Genomic DNA, 16,181 nt, shown 5'->3' with positions numbered 1-16,181 from the left:
GTGTTAACGCATCATCACTTATCTGAGCCTTCCGCTTGAGGGCACTTGTATGCACCTCTCAGCGACTCCATCCCACAAAAACCTCTCAAACGCGACTCCGGCTGCACATGGCTCCAAGTTTCAACATGCCTCAATCTCATCATGGTAATACGGTGAAGGATAACCTCTCAAGACTTGTAGCTGTACCTAACATTGTCCCAAGGACGAAGAGTTCAGTCAGCCCGGGGTTCTCGACTTCGACAGTAGCAGAACCGCAAGTCTCTTCTGAAACAGGGAAACATGCCATACTACGATCTTCCGGAACAAGTGATACCTCCCAGAGTGATTTTGTTAACAATTCATGGGAGTATGATGTTTACGCGACTCCTTTCGCTCCTCCAGCTCTACGATCGATCAACACTGAGACGGCGACCATTTTTCCAACAGTTCCTCGGCATCAGATTGATTTTGAACAGTATGTGCACAGCTTCGTCGGGACAAGCTTCATACCTACACCGTACACGGAGGCTGAACAGTCATTGGGACTATCAGCCGCCGATTCCTTGAGACCGGCCACTGCACTCGATGAGTTCATATATCTCCAGCACTTTAGCAGAGTGGCCGCCATCGAATGTGCTGCGAAAGAAGGACAGAATGAAACGTACGCAATGTATCGTGTTCCACTCCGGCAATCGCCTTCAGCTGGTGGCCTATGGAGCTTGTCGGTACCTGGAATAAGGGAAGACAGCCCACATATCGAGATGGGCGACGTGTTACAGATACGACAACTGTATGTTGACGGAGCAGGAGCTATAATGCCCATGCCGGTGTATGTAAATGACGACCAGTACTGGTATAAGGGAAACCCTTCAGTCAGCTTCAAGTCCTGGACGGGCATACAACACGACGGTGCAGTGTTTGGTATCAACCGTGCACAGGAAACAGTCTACATCAAGGCAGACGGCCTAGGTTTTCCCGATCCTAGCATACCGCCTATGCCCATGTTCGCCAATGTTGTTATACCGCTCAAGTTCAACATCATCAAAAGCCAGCGAAGAGCTTTGGTGCATCTCAGCTCTGAGCTGAAGCACATCAGCCTGGCCCTTCGTACAGATGCTTCTGGATCTCTGGAGAATCATTTCGGCGAATCGCCCGGCACGAAGTATGCCACCCTCCAGAGAGAGACTGCTGAGGCTACATCTGGTGATCATCATAATGACTGGAGTCTTCGAATGCTGTTTCCTGAAGAATCACATGGAGTACGTCAAACTACATTGCGCAAAGTTCCGCATCGCGAACTGTACGATAGAGCCATCAACTATGAGCAAGCCCATGCTGTCAATGGTATATGCAATAACACGTATGGCGTTCTTCCATATTTGATTAGCGGGCCACCAGGCACGGGCAAGACGAAGACACTAGTTGAGACGGCGATGCAGCTGCTGGAGACTTCAAACGTCAATCACCTGCTCATATGTGCTCCGTCGGAGGCTGCCGCAGATACAATCGCTTTGAGACTGAAGAGTTACCTTTCAAGGAAGCAGCTTTTCCGTCTCAACCGACCCGGAAGAGCTGATAACGAAGTACCACGGGAGTTGTTACAATACTGCCATATCGAAAACGACATGTTTTCTTTACCGTCTTTCAAGGACCTTATGGCTTTCGACATCGTGGTAGCCTCTTGCCAAGATGCTTCAATCCTGGCAGAAGCAAGGATGACCAACAACGATCTCTGGACCATGCAGAAGGCTATGTTCTCGGCGTTCAATCCGAGGGAAGAAATGCCTACCCCGCCGCTGCACTGGACAGCTTTGCTCATAGATGAGGCAGCTCAAGCTACTGAACTTGACGTTCTGCCAGCCATCAGCGTTGTATGTCCACCTTCCACGTATCCAGAAAAGTCACCTCAACCACGCTTCGTGATGGCAGGAGACGAGAACCAACTCGGCCCCCGAACAGCATCCCGCGATACCCGAGTTACCATGTCGCTATTCGCCCGCCTTTTCAAGCGACCACTATATAATGATCACCCCCTCTCACGGTCCAAGGTAAAACCTTCATCTGGTCCACCAGTCCTGAAGCGATCGATGCTGCCCATCACATACCCACCCTTCACATTGCTGATCCGAAACTACCGTTCCCACCCTGCAATTCTCAGCGTGCCAAGCGCTATCTTTTACCAAAATACGTTGATTCCCGAGGTCGTGATACCAAACACACCACTCCAGCAATCGGACATCTGGCGCGGACGTAGGTGGCCCGTTCTCTTCGTCCCGCATGATGGAACTGACGAGATTGAACGTGATGGCGGCGGCTGGTACAACATCTCCGAAGCGAACATAGCCTGCGATATTGCGCAAACCTTGATATACTCTTCTTCCGTGAAGCAACCGGATATCTGTATCATGTCGCCATTCGCCGCGCAGGTCAGACTAATGCGTTCGTTGATCCGGTCTTCCAAGTATGGCAATGGTTCAGGTCTATGGGACGTGAATATCGGCCCTTTGGAAGCGTTCCAAGGCCTCGAAAAACGCGTCGTGATACTATGTACGACGAGAACGAGGAAGAGGTTTTTGGCGAAGGATAACAGTATGGGTGTGGGTATCATTGGAGAGAAGAGGAAGATGAACGTTGCTCTCACGCGAGCAAAAGAAGCTTTGGTCGTAATTGGCAACCCCGAAGTATTGGAGCAGGACGCAAATTGGCGTCAGTGGATGGCCTACTGCTGGAGGAATGGACTAGTTCGTGATGACGAGGGCATTTGGGCTGGATGTAAGAATGAGTTTGGTGTGCCCAAATTTGGTGTGCTTGAGAGAGCACTTATGGCGAAAGAAGATCAAGGAAAAGCCAACGGGAGGGTGCTGGGTGCTGGTCACGAGACGAACGAAGACTATGATGCTTGGGTGGAGAGTCTCAGGGAGGCGCTTGAGGAAGACGATGAAGAAGTAGAAGGAGAGGAATACGAGGAAACGGAAGAAGCTGAGTATGCGCCTTGAAGGTATATACCTTTATCTCAGTGAATATTCCAATAGAGTGTAGCGAATACCTTTAGTTTACCACATGGATTCAATATATCGACGATTTTGTAGTGGTCATTATGGGTATCGAAATTCCTACTACACATGCTTTAAAAATGTCGTCTCCTGTCCTTCACCATGTCCTCCCACCAGAAGTTACCAATGACTACCGGAAATCCACCTTATCCCAACGACTCACTGCGTACTCAACTCTGACCCTGGAACAAAAAGCCCGTCAACGCGCTCTCCACCTGCTGATCATCAAACCCCTGACCCTGCATCTGCTGGATCATCTGCTGCTGCGCAATCGTGCGCTGCTGACCCTGAAGAGCACTACCAACACTACCTGGCGCAAATTCCATCTGTCCTGGTGGACCGTAAGGCGTGTACAAGCGAGGTGCATCGTTCGAAGAACCCACAGCCGGACTGCTACCTCCAGCACCATTCATACCATTCATACTTCCGTTCAGAGCACCATGCGGACGTGAATACGCATTCTTCGGTGGCCGGCCAATGCCTGCGTATGTAGGTGGGGGAACGGGCTGGCCCTTAGCCAAAGCCGCCTTCTCCCTATCCCTCTTCTTTTGCTGTACCAGTGTACCTTTGACACCACGAAGATATTTGATCGCTGCATCAACCAGTTCCTTCTTCTCGGGCGAGTTCTTGAGCGCTTCAAGCATCTCTCGGACTTGTGTTTCGGATCTGATGTGGGGACATGTGCGTGAGTGGCCGTAGTGTGCTAAGCCGCAGAGACCGCAGTGCTCAACACCTGCTGCTTTGAGCTCGCAAGCCCCCGAAGGATGGTTTTTATGGCAGGCCGGGCAGATGTGAATACCAGGAGGGCCATATGTCGGCTCGAGAGGGTTGCGGATGGGTATGATAGCGCGTGCAAATGGTTTGACTGTTGCTTGATTAGTTTTTGGTGCTTTTGGTGCTGGTGCTGGTGCTGGCTCTGGTGGAGGCGATGAAAGATCGATGAACGCAGATGGTCCGCGAGCCGACGATGCCTGCCCTGAGAAAGTGTTTGACTGCGTCTGAATGTTGCCATTGAGATGCGTCCCGAGGTCGAGTCCAACTCTCGAACGGTCTTTCAGCGGTGACACCTTCAATGGCTTCGGCGGCGATCTGACGGCCCTTGCGCCACCCTTCTTGGGCGTGTTCTGGAGAGATAAAGTGACAGCGGGAAATTGTGACTGTTGAGTAGATGAAACTTTAGACGCACCTGCGCCATTCTGCTTGTAGGGTGAAGAATTGGCGATACTTGTTGTATTGGGACGGTGACCGCTACCGAGCTCTTTGGCAGCGTCAACATTGTCATAAGTTGGCTCGGGCTCGCTTTCATCTTCAGACTCGGCTTGGAAGTCGGTATCGCTCTCAGATCCAGTCTTGTTCTTGCGCTTTCTGCTCGGCTTCTTGATCGGCGAAGGCGGTGCGGCAGTATCCTCGAAGTGATCTGTACCCGCGACAGACGCAGCATCAGCATCTCTCTTCTCCGTAGCATAATCGACAGCCTGTGTGATGTCAGTAGGTGTTCTTATCAAGATTGAGGTATTACGTACTGCTTTGGTCCGGCGTCCCCGACCCATAGCCTCTGCCTTTGCAAGTGCTTCGGCGGCCGCGGCAGCTTGTCGTTCCTTTAAGATCTTATCCCAGACACCTGGATCTGGAGCCACCTCTTCATCCGCGATATCGAAGTCATCTTGCAAGCCGCCCTTCTCATTAACCCATATACGGGCGAAGCCAAATTGAGATTCTGCAGAGTCATCGTCACCAGTTTGGGTGTTTTCGATCTGGCTACGGTCGAGTAGTTTGTCGATAGAGGCATCGTCATATCGAATGTCGTTATCTGCGTCATCATCCTTGAAGAGTTCTGCCGCGCCATATTTGAGTATGGACTCAACATCCTCATCCTCCGGATCTTCCTTGTCCAGATCCTGTACAACAACTTTGTCAAGAGCCATCTTCTTCTTGCCCATCTGCATGATCTTCTCCTCTACAGATGCTCGAGTTGCTAACTGAAGACACAGCACCTTCTTCTTCTGACCGATTCGATGAGCCCTAGCAATAGCTTGGAGATCTTGATGAGGGTTCCAGTCAGGATCTAGGATGATGACAGTGTCGGCAGTTGCTAGATTGATACCAACACCACCAGCGCGGGTGGAGAGGAGGAAGGCGAATAGCGACGAGTCGGGCGCGTTGAACTGGTCAATACGCTTCTGCTTCTCAAGCGAGCCCATCGTGCCGTCTAGACGCTGATACGGGAGCTGCATGCCGTCCAAGAAGTCTTCGATGATGTTAAGCATGTCGAGAAACTGGCTGAATATGAGCACGCGATGACCACGTTCTTGAAGCTTTGGGAGAAGAGTCTCAAGAAGAGTGAGCTTGGCAGAAGCTTCGACAAGGTTGCGATGAGAGACGGCAGCAACGTCGCTCCTCTCTTCAATTTCCCGACTGTAGACGAACGGATGGCACAGACACTTGCGCAGTTGCATGAGGATGTTACTCAAGTTTGCACGCTCCTGCTGTTTCAACTGCTTATCGGAGGTGAAAAGAGCCTTGAGAAGCTCTGGGCTCTTCGATAAAATTGATTTGTAGACTTGCTTCTGCAAGTGGCTCATGGAGATTGGAAGAATGATCTGACCCAGAGGCGGAAGGAAGGTCAGCACCTTGGCCTTCGTACGTCGCAGGATGAAAGGTCGGATCTGATCATGAAGTTCCCGAATGTTTTCCGCTGTCATCTCAGCGTACTGTTCCTCAAGTTGCTCGGCATTGATAGTGTCGTCCAGGAAGTGCAGCAAGTTGAAGAGCTCTCTAGCATTGTTTTGTAGTGGCGTGCCAGTCAACAGCAGTCGGAATGGCGCGCGTACTGCTGTGAGGGCTGTGTACAACTGACTCTTGTCGTTCTTCAGACGCTGGCCTTCATCGATGACGAGACCGGCCCAGCTGACACCTCTAAAAAATCTCCTGCAGTTATCGTCGGCCGCCGCTTCGTATGAAGTTACAACAATGTGGCATCGTAGGTCCTTTGTATTCTCGGGGTACATCTCGTACTTGTAAGCCATCTCGCGAGCTTTGGCAGATCCAAAGTAGGCGACTACGCGAAGAGAAGGTGCCCATTGCTTGATCTCCCGGCGCCAGTTGGCACATGTCGAGTTGGGCACTACAATCAAGAACGGGAAGCAGTTATGCTCCTGGATAAGGGTTGCCATGAAGGCGATGACTTGGATCGTCTTTCCCAGGCCCATCTCGTCTGCAAGGATGGCGTTCTTCTGATCGTACCATTTGTAGTAGAGCCAGTTCAGACCGTCCAGCTGGTATTTCATCAGCTCACCACCAACTAGATTATCAGGTTGTTTCTCTCGCTCAAGCTTAGCGAATGGTGTGCTTCGAGCTTTCTCAATCCGTCCTTTGAGGGGACCCTGCTTGGGGATCTTGACGTAGCGACCGGCAACCCAGTCGTTGTAAGCAGTGACAAAGTCTAGCCACCTATCACCGTCTTCTGGAGTAGGCACACTCTCCCAGACAGTGTCCTCATAGCCCAAACCCTTGTACTTGATAAGCGCCTTATCAACTTCTTTTATACGGGCTTTGTCGATCTCCTCGCTGCGAACCTCAACATAGCTTGTGTACTTGATGTCAAGGACAATGTCGATGCGAAGGTACTCTTCGGGAATGGCGTCTTCAGTTCGCATCTTTGGTCCGTCCTCACGCTTAAAGAAAGCCTTGCGTTGGACTCCAGCTGTCACGCCCCAAGTCCAGGCTCCGGAGTGCCATGACGCCCGGAAGTAGGACTCGTTCTCCCATTTGATAAGATACTGCTTGTCGTCTTCACAAATCAACTCACATGGGGTTCCTGGTCGATAAGTCTCGACATCCGATGGCCGCCAGGCAATGATGCCGCCAACCTTTTGATTAATGGTCTCGTCGCACTCCTTGCACATCCATTTACCAGAGTACTCGCGGAATCGCTCATCTGCTATCTCTTCGTCGTCACGATTGACGTCCATAGCATACTGCGAGATAGGTGGTAGGTGGTGATAATGCCAGGCGCGAGAGCGCTTTGTGCAGCGAAACAACACATTGTTACGGTCGTTAAGAAGCTCAGAAGGAACGTCGACGACAGGATCATAGCCATCATTCTCTTCGCGCTCCTTCATCTCTTGCTGTGTAGTCTTGCGGCGCCTGAAGGGTCGGCACGAAACCCCAGAAACAGCGCAGTCTTGACATCTGGATAAATCGGGAGCGGTCGCGTCCTTCTTCTTATAGAAGCCAATGCACCTCTTACACTGCAGGACAAACTGCTCATCGCTAACCTTGGTGACTAAATGATCGCGAGTAGATCGATTACCCAAGCAATTCTTGTGGTATGCTAGAGAGCAACCTTGACAGTACACCAGAGGTGCTACGTTGGGTCCATCGAAGCAGACTTCGCAACCCTCTGCATGTCGCGCACGGAAAGGGTCGCTCCGTGGGAGCTTCGGGAACACTTCGCGGACAACAGAGACCTTCTGAGCCACGGCTTTGGGCGCGGTGTCTGACCGGTATATGTCGTTCATATCCGCCTCCTGCATGTTGTTGGTAGCACGTGTTGCTCGATCAGACTGTCGGACGCCCGCTCGAGGGATCTTCTCAGGCTTTGCTGCACGTAGAGACTGTCTCTTGCGCTTGCGACCAGGAAGTACGTCTGACCGGAGAATATCTGAGGCACTGGAGTCATCGGTATCGTCCTCCTCCTGTTCGTCGTCATCGTCGTTATTGTTCCTCGTTCGTATTGGTTGTCGTGTTGAGCGTCGTGTGGGCTGCTGTATACCCTTGCGCGGTCTGCCTTTGCCCTTCCGGTCGCCGTCATCAGAGTCTTCGTCCTCCTCACTCGTAGAGAGTGCGATCAGATCACTGATCTCTGAGCGATCTCTCGATGGCTTTCCTCGTCGACTTCCACGTCCTGTCCTCTGTGGGCGGCGTCGTGGGCGTCCTGATGTGTCAGAGGCAAGCTCGTCTTGCTCGTCGTCCTCGGACGATGATATGGGGAAACTTGTTATATCGACAAACCCCTCAACATCCACCCTAGTGTTCTGGTTGCGAAGCCTCATGTCAGCGTCGTCGCTCGAATCGTTGTGTGGTTGGAACGATTGCAGTGCCTCAGGACCACCACGGAAATCAAGGAGCTCTTCGAAGGTAACCTACAGACACTTAGTATATATTCAAGAACAGAGGTTCGTAAGAGAAAAAAGGACCCAAGTCGCCTGTTATATAGTAACCCCGCTGCATTCGTCGCTCCTGCTGCCTTTACCAGTGATAGAGTGATAGATGGAAACTCACCTGCTTGACGCGATCACTGCCGAACAGCTTGATCTTATACATCATTCCGCCCTTCTTTCCAACAGAGGCCTCCTGAAGGACCTTTTCCACCTCATCCTGGGGCTCATAGTACTTGTACTCGGCCTTTCTAATTTGTTTCTGGGGTATGCGAACACACAAAAGTCTTCGTTTGCGAGGCGGGATTTCGATACGTAAAAATTCCAGATCATCATTCGTGTCGTCTTGTAGAGAGATGGTAGCTGGGGAATCAGATGCTTCCCCCACAGGCGCTGCTTGGGGAGCACTCGTGTTGCGCTCAGCAGGCTTCTTCTTGAATGCTGCCATGAACGCTGCGCCATCCTCGTCACTACTCATAATGGCGGTTTGCGGTACGTAGGTTTTGGCGCAGAGGGGCTCCCTTAAGTGGAAAGGCACAGTAAGTTCAGGACAGCATCCGGTAAACTATTCGCTGGAATTTCGTAAAAGTGCGAGTAAGCGGCTCGATTAGTCGACCGGAGATTTTGATGAGCGAAATTCTGACGTAAAGATTGAAGGGTACGGGTGGAGATGGGGTGTGCGTGGGCGGTGCTGCACCCGTGGTTTCCGTCGCGTCTCGGTGAATGATGATAGCGTCCGAAACGCCAAACGCGTGACTTCGCGTTCTGCGCTTATTCTTAGTGCGAACGCCTGGCTTGGCAATGTGTAACTTTTCGTCGCATCGCTTCTGCACTGATGACACAGTCAAAACCACAAAGACGTCCAAGTTGACTCTGTTATGGTTTATTCCTGCCTGACTAGTAGCACGCTACTGCGGTCTCATCAATTGGTCGTCCCTCGCACCTTCCTCCGCTACAAATCCATCACTGCTGCCATCGAGCGGGGCAGGCAGGGTGGACCAGATCGACCCTTCAGACCACGGACACGAACCGGCCACAACGATGAGGGTGACGGACTGGTGAAGACTCGCCGCGAGGCAAGGTTCGAGAGATTTGGTGCTCCTCGCGAAGATCCGGAACCAGCTTCCAGCGACAGACCGCGTGCATCACCTCGCAGTAGCAGGTTCGGACGCATTGGGCCATCGCGACCCCGCGACAACGATGCGCCGAGTAGATTCCGCAAATCTCCAGATACACACACTAGAAGCGGAGATACGTGGCGGGACCGTCCTCAAGAAGAGACCAGGTTTCGGTCTTTTAATCGCAAAGTGGCACCGCAGGAGCAGGGCAGCGACAACAGACCACGTCGTCCATGGACCAACGATCGCCGTGATACACGAGCAGACAGAATAGACGAGGATTCAAGCTCTCATGTTCCGCGTACTCGAGATTCAAGGGATGATCGGCCACGATTCAACCAAAGACCAGACTCAAAAGGCGCTAGAAGAGAAGGATACGGACGGGCGTCGTCTGATACTAGACCAGGAGCAAGAGGCGAGACGGAACCCCAGAAGGCTTCAGTCCGTGGACCAGAATCACTCCCCTACACCACAGCCGCATCTGAATTCATATATGGATACAACAGCGTCGTCTCTGCGATGAAAGCGAACCGACGCAAATTTTACAATCTCTATGTGCATTCACGAGGTGCGAGTCGAGATGGTCTTATGTCTCGTATCAGAGCTCAGAAACTCTTCTCGATCACGCATGAAGTCGGAGACGAGTACATGCGCGCTTTAGACAAAGCTAGTAGTGGTCGACCACACAACGGTGTGATACTCGAGGCATCGCCTCTGCCTGTCCCACCCATCACTGAGCTAAAGACAGTATCTATGGAAGACGAGAGCTTTAGCGTTACACTCGATAGTCAAAGTGCAGAAGACGTGCTTGTCAATGGCAAACAAGAGTTGTACTCTTACAAGTCCGGAGGATGGAGGCATCCACTGATTCTCTACGTTGACGGCGTGGTGAGTAAGATTATCCGCACACCAGATGATTGACTAACATCAACAGGTCGATGAAGGCAACCTTGGGGCTATTGCTCGTTCGGCCTATGTCCTAGGTGCGGACGCCATCATCACGCCGACCCATCACACTGCAAATTGGAGTCACATCGCAGTGAAGGCTTCCGCCGGCGCCGCCGAAGCTATTCCGCTTTTTAAAGTCGGAGACTCGAATGACTTCCTGAAGAAGAGTGCAAACGCAGGCTGGTGTGTATATGCGAGCGACGCTGTTCCACCTCCACCCTCATTTGCCTCGTCAACTGTTGATTCTATGGAAGCCGGGGCCAACAAAGTCGTTTACACTATCTCGCACACGAGAAAACGACTTGCTGCTGACCACAGCCCTGTTGCAGAGCACCCTACAATTCTCATGATGGGCGCAGAGGGCACGGGGTTGAAGACCAGTTTAGTCAATCTGGCGCGTTACAAAGTTGGTATTCCTCATGGCCGCGAGTCCAACGAGGTTGGGGTCGACAGTTTGAACGTCAGTGTGGCAGCATCGATACTCTGCTACGAGATGCTGCAGAAACCCAAGGCACAGCCTGAGCGCGAACCTGAGGACGTTGTCTTCTAGAGCCCATTCCCTTTGGTGTTCATTGTCTGTACTATATATACTTCTACTTGACTTTACAGAAAGTCGGGGATCGATACTTTAGGGTTTAGACGTTCTAGCCTCAGGTTGGCGGGCCGTCCAATTGCCGTCGACGACGTGCATCGTTATCAAAGCGCTCTCCCCTCCATGCGAGACATGCGCCACCTAACACCTACCGCCCAATCACAGTCGCAGGCTAATATCGGTAGCTGCTGCAGTTGCAGTGCGGAGTGCATCCACTAGGTCCTTGCCGGCTTCCATGCCCAGCGCCTCTTATCACGTCTGGGGTACACCTATGCTAGCGACAGTAGCTTCATAGCAACATCAGTCTTGAAGTTTAGAGCGGTGAGCAGACTAAGATAGACTTTGTTGTAGCTGTGCGTGGTTTATACCACAATCTACCACGCGAGTTACCACCCCACGTGTTCGCATTGCCGGTGCTGATCGGTAGGTGTGGCTAGTGTGCGTGACCATAGCCTTATCAGTGTATGCAAATCGCTCTCGATAATCTCGAAAAATGCCTCGAACTTGTGACATGCAAAGATTCGGAAGTCTCCAAAACTTGACTTGCCCAGACTGGCAAAAGATGTAAGTTAACTTCCAAGGAAGTAACAAGGTCTAGGATCATGGCAGAGTCTATCACGACATGATCGGCGATCGGAGGGCGGCGCAAAGCACAACATGGGATTTGACACCGCTATTCTCAAATGCGATACACACAGTCTGCGCCCGCATGCCCCAACAATTACCGTGTGGTCGTGTGTTGGAGGGGGAATGTTTGTAGTATGATGCATAAACACCAAATGAGAAGGTACAAACATGACGAGGCTATCAATACCCACAAGGCGCGGTGCGCTATCAGTAGGTAGAGAAAGTATTCCTAGCGGTGAAAGCCCCAGGGTGGTCTTCGCGCGTATGCGTGGGGAAAGGCGTCCGAGCTCACCCTTGTCGTCATTGAGTGCACCTCCCCTCCTAGCGCGACTTGAGACGGGAGAGCAGCGTTTTTCACACCCTCCATCATCACGCCCATGGTGTCCTGACCTGACCGACTTGTAGCCCCGGCTCAATCCGCTCCCCGCGTCTCCCCTCAAAAACACTGTCACCTGTCAGAACGTTTACTTGTGATCGCATCTCTTTGCCTTCTGCGTCGATCCGCTGGTGGCGCCTCCGCAGAGAACGCCTGCACGCCTGCAACCCTTTGTACCGCCGCCTAGAGCCTCTCGCCTGCACGCTGCACGCCTCACACCTAATCGCGCATCCTTCCGTATCAAAAACCCCGCAGCTCCTCGCATTGCGCCACCGATCCGACAAGAAATTCGGACTTGTTTCTTCCTCACCTCGACATCTTACCTCTAGAGATACACTGTTGATACATCCACCATGACGCGAAGAATTGTATATGGGGTGGGGCTCATCCTCACACTGGCCTGTAAGAGACGAAAACTTTTGAAAGAGGAAGTAGCGACTGACTAGGCAGGCACCATCATGACCATCGCCAGTATCTCTATGCCGCGATGGGTCAGCTACAGTCCCAACGGCGAGCGCGAATACTCGTACGGCCTACACAGTCGCTGCTCCGCCGTCACAGGCACCTGCGTTCCCTTCCCCAAGATGAGCGACTGCACAAAGGATCCGTCCTTCTGCAATATGTGGAGGACCGTCGGTTTCCTGACATCTTTTGGCGTCGTCGTTGAGCTATGCGCCATCGTATCCTTCATTGTCATCATCTCTGGTGGGGTGCAGCGCAGGGCCGCAGGCTGGCAGGTGGCCGTTGGCGTACTCTCCTTCAGCGCCATCGTCCAGTGCGCCGGCATGGCCATAGTGGTACGTTGTCCCTGCGTGCTGCAGGGTCCATATCGCAGAAGCAAAGCAATGCGCAGTACTAACACCTCCAGGCATTCCTCTTCGACAACGACGACCGCTTCTGGAAGGGCTGGCACCTTGACCTCTCGTGGTCTCTCTGCACCGCCAGCTGGACCATCCTCTTCCTGACTTCCGTCGGCATCGCCGTCTCCGCCTTCTACCTCCCCGTCGAAGGCGACTACGAGCTCATTCCCGAAGAATACTACGGGCCGCCAGACGATCGGTGAGCGCTCACCATTCCGCATATAACTGCGCACACTTTGCTGTGTGCTTAAGAATCGTTTTAATGGGTGTTTAGGCTTCTTTCGCGCATTTCCGCTTGGGACAACGGGTTCAAAGGCCCCGGTGAGGGAATGCAGTACAGCTACCAGAGGGATCAGGATAGCATGAGCGATGTTGTTAGTATTGCGGCGAGCAGTATTGCACCGAGTAATAGGAGAGAGAGCAGTGTTGCCCCGAGTAATAGGAGGGAAAGTGATGCTAGGAGATGAGACGATGGACGCGATTCGATCACGAGACGATGACCCCGCGGATATACTTATAATGTGGATGTGGTCGGTTGGTTGTTTGGGGTGGGGACTTTGGAAACGGGTGGCATATCTGTCTATCACTTTGGCGCTAGATTGCGATTTTTTTTGTGAGCATGTCTTCGTTTTCGTCTTGCTGTTGGGTTGGATTTTGTTTTTTTGGTCTACGATACCCCCTGCCATCCACCGGTGGTTGGGCATATATCTTCTCAGCTGGTTTGGTATAAGATATTCAAAACCCGCAATCAATCTATCAATCTACTCTTTCCTCTTGTTCTGTAGCTAGGGAGAGGTGTTCGATAAGGTCAATGACGCTGGTCATGGCATGCCAGTATCCGCTCAACGTTTCGCAGAGCAGCGCGTAGAACTGGGGGGTGGCTGCCTTCTGTATACAATTAGCACCTGAACTTGGACAATTTATGCACGACTTACAGAAGTACATTTGTCGAGACGCGTTATATTGTCCATTAATGAAGCGTGCTCCGACCAGGTCACCAGCATCATTGCCCAGTCTTCAGCATACTCCTTGAAAAATGTATGAGCTTGTCCACCATCAACGACCTTTAGCCCACTTTGTTCGAGGTGATAAGCCCAGTTGCAACACGCGTAATGGAGATCCGTAAAGCGTAACGCTTCCCCATACTCATCGGGTCCCTTATAGATATCCAATCTAACGCCGCTATGTCCCTTCGGCATACCAAGTAATTTGAGTCCACGTTCTGCAAATGCTTTATGCTCAGCAATGCTGCCTCTAAAACCGCTCGCTCTGTCTCTGATTTCGCTCACTCTATCTCTTCTTGAAAAGGCCATTTCTTTGAACTTGCTCTCTGTCTTTCTTAGAAAAGCCACTCTTTCTCTAATCTTGCTCTCTATCTCTCTTTGAGAGGCTATTCTTTCTCTAGTTTCGCTCCCTGTCTCTCTTTGAGAGGCTACTATTTCTCTGATTTTACTCACTGTCTCTCTCATAGGTATTGCTTCGTCATCGCTAAGACAGTTCTCTGCCTCTCCAAGAGAGTTCTCTACTTCTTCAGAACAGTTCTCTGTCCCTCTACAAAGGTTCTCTACTTCTTTGCCAACGTTCTCTACCCCTCTAATAGATTCTTCTACCCATCTAATAGATTCTTCTGCCACTCTATTAATTTCCTCTGCCTTTCTATTAGATTCCTCTCCCTCTCTTATAGATTCCTCTAACCATTTAATAGATTCCTCTGCCTCTCTAATAGATTCCTGTGTCTTTCTAAGAGAGTTCTCTACCTCTCTGCGAAGGTCCTCTACATCCTCTTCATGCTGTTCGTAAATGTTTGCCAACTTCTCCATATACTTTACGCGCATCCCAAACTCCACTGGTATCTCTAATGTGTCCCTTGTTCGCTCTGAAGACAAGTCCTCATGTCTCTTCAATACGAGTTTCCTGTTGCTCCCTTCGTTCTGCTCGAAAAAGCTTTCTATAAATGTAAAGCACCGTGATGTTAATGCAGTATGAATTTGGACTTTGTCTACCCAGAAATCGGCATCGGTACATCGGCTTTTATCCAGCAGAAAATCACGTAACGAGGGGTGATGAATGCGAAGTGGTCGCATCTCGTCTGTTGGGACATCCAGGATAGCATGCAAGTCTTCCAAAATGGACCGAATGTCTTCCTCTGTCATGTCTAGTAGCCCACCCAATGATCGGACGGTAAGAGGCGATCTTATCACTACCAAACTTCCAAGAATATGTCGCAACATCTCGCAATGCTCTTCTTTCTCTGCAGTTGTATACTCCGGACGGATTGAGTTTCTTAGGATGGTAGTATATATGGTATCGAGGTGTTTCTCGGGTTCGACTTGTGGATCACTGTCATCCTTGATTATCGAATTCAATCTTCTCGCAGCAAAGCGTTTTCCCCCTAGACGGATGAAGTTATGGGCAGTTGCAGCCCAGATAAAAAGACCACTGGCCCTTTGCACCATCTTCGCAATGATCTCTGAGCCTGGCCAATCAGCGGGCAGGCGCTGTTCTCGACCAGTGATTGCAAGATTGTGCTTCAAGAAGAGCTCTATGTCAGCATCGACAACAGAGGATGCGATGTGGTGCAACACAAAACACTGATGTAATGTATTTGGCACATCGTAGAAGCCGTGCCGGATCGCTACTTCAGGCCTGCTCGTCAAGAATACGCGCATTTTCGGTCCGCTCAGTAGCTGCGCTTCAGCCAACAATCCAATGATTACCCGAATATCGTTATCGTCATCGCACTCATTCAGCGCATCGATGACTAGAACTAAAGCAGTGATGTTGCCTAAGGTGTTGAGCGCGGACAACGGACGAAGGACGAGTTGCTGCCACTGGTCGCGCAACGCGGAATTTGGGATATCAGGGCGCTCTGCAATCGCGTCATATATGTGCTGACGAGATACTGGAACGTTGTATGCAAGCTGAACAGCGATGCTCGTTACGAATTTGCGCGCATGACTAACGTCGCCGCCGCCTCTGGTAAAGAAGAAGCTGGCCCCTAGGCTCCTCTGCTCATAGTGCCTACGAGCTACGGTCCGCGCAATTGTTGACTTTCCGGTACCAGCTAGACCGTTTAGCCAGTAGACACATCGCTCATCGTGTCCATCGGTCCAGGCATATATGTCTTCTAAGAGCGCAGTTCGTGTGGAGGGGAGGCATTCCGGGTCGTGCTGCCGGGTATACGCGTTGAACGGCGCTTCGGCGGCGTACAGTAGGTTTTTCAGACCACCTTCTTGTGCTTGACTACAGCTTTGTTAGCGACCACCAGTCTCGGTATGAAGTAATTTCGCATACTTTACGATATTATTTCCATAAACATGGTATTCCGCCGCCTGGATAGCGATCCTCCCACCCTCGTTGTTGAAGCCAATAGTCTGGGCCGTCGCGCGCGCGTCCATTCTCACCAAGCGGTCAGAACGATCGGAAGCGACACATCAGAGGGAGAGCAGGGCAGTGCAAGCAGACAGAG

The 16,181-nt window shown here is 51.4% G+C and overlaps 4 protein-coding genes across 4 annotated transcripts; 3 read left to right on the top strand and 1 right to left on the bottom strand.

Moving 5' to 3' along the window:
• Positions 1–647: 647 nt before the first annotated feature.
• J4E82_007412 (uncharacterized protein) lies at positions 648–2,975 on the top strand (the record flags this gene model as incomplete). Its single annotated transcript, XM_051733658.1, has 1 exon — positions 648–2,975. One exon carries the CDS (start codon positions 648–650, stop codon positions 2,973–2,975), a length of 2,328 nt encoding a protein of 775 aa, XP_051586574.1.
• Positions 2,976–3,202: 227 nt separating this feature from the next.
• On the bottom strand, positions 3,203–8,669 carry J4E82_007411 (uncharacterized protein; the record flags this gene model as incomplete). Its single annotated transcript, XM_051733657.1, has 4 exons — positions 3,203–3,897; positions 4,219–4,507; positions 4,556–8,176; positions 8,316–8,669. 4 exons carry the CDS (start codon positions 8,667–8,669, stop codon positions 3,203–3,205), a joined length of 4,959 nt encoding a protein of 1,652 aa, XP_051586573.1.
• A 400-nt stretch (positions 8,670–9,069) lies between these two features.
• Positions 9,070–10,807, top strand: J4E82_007410 (uncharacterized protein; the record flags this gene model as incomplete). Its single annotated transcript, XM_051733656.1, has 2 exons — positions 9,070–10,197; positions 10,244–10,807. The coding sequence occupies 2 exons, from the start codon at positions 9,070–9,072 to the stop codon at positions 10,805–10,807; spliced, it is 1,692 nt and encodes a 563-aa protein (XP_051586572.1).
• Positions 10,808–12,205: 1,398 nt separating this feature from the next.
• Positions 12,206–13,179, top strand: J4E82_007409 (uncharacterized protein; the record flags this gene model as incomplete). The annotated part of the gene is made up of 4 exons (XM_051733655.1): positions 12,206–12,254; positions 12,303–12,649; positions 12,721–12,911; positions 12,987–13,179. 4 exons carry the CDS (start codon positions 12,206–12,208, stop codon positions 13,177–13,179), a joined length of 780 nt encoding a protein of 259 aa, XP_051586571.1.
• Between the last annotated feature and the right edge of the window lie 3,002 nt (positions 13,180–16,181).

Source organism: Alternaria postmessia (assembly GCF_024291825.1).
Source record: "Alternaria postmessia strain BMP 2775 chromosome Unknown scaffold_50, whole genome shotgun sequence".
Lineage (NCBI taxonomy): Eukaryota > Fungi > Ascomycota > Dothideomycetes > Pleosporales > Pleosporaceae > Alternaria > Alternaria postmessia.
The sequence above is the reverse complement of the archived record's forward strand: the minus strand, read 5'-3'. Positions and strand labels throughout refer to the sequence as shown.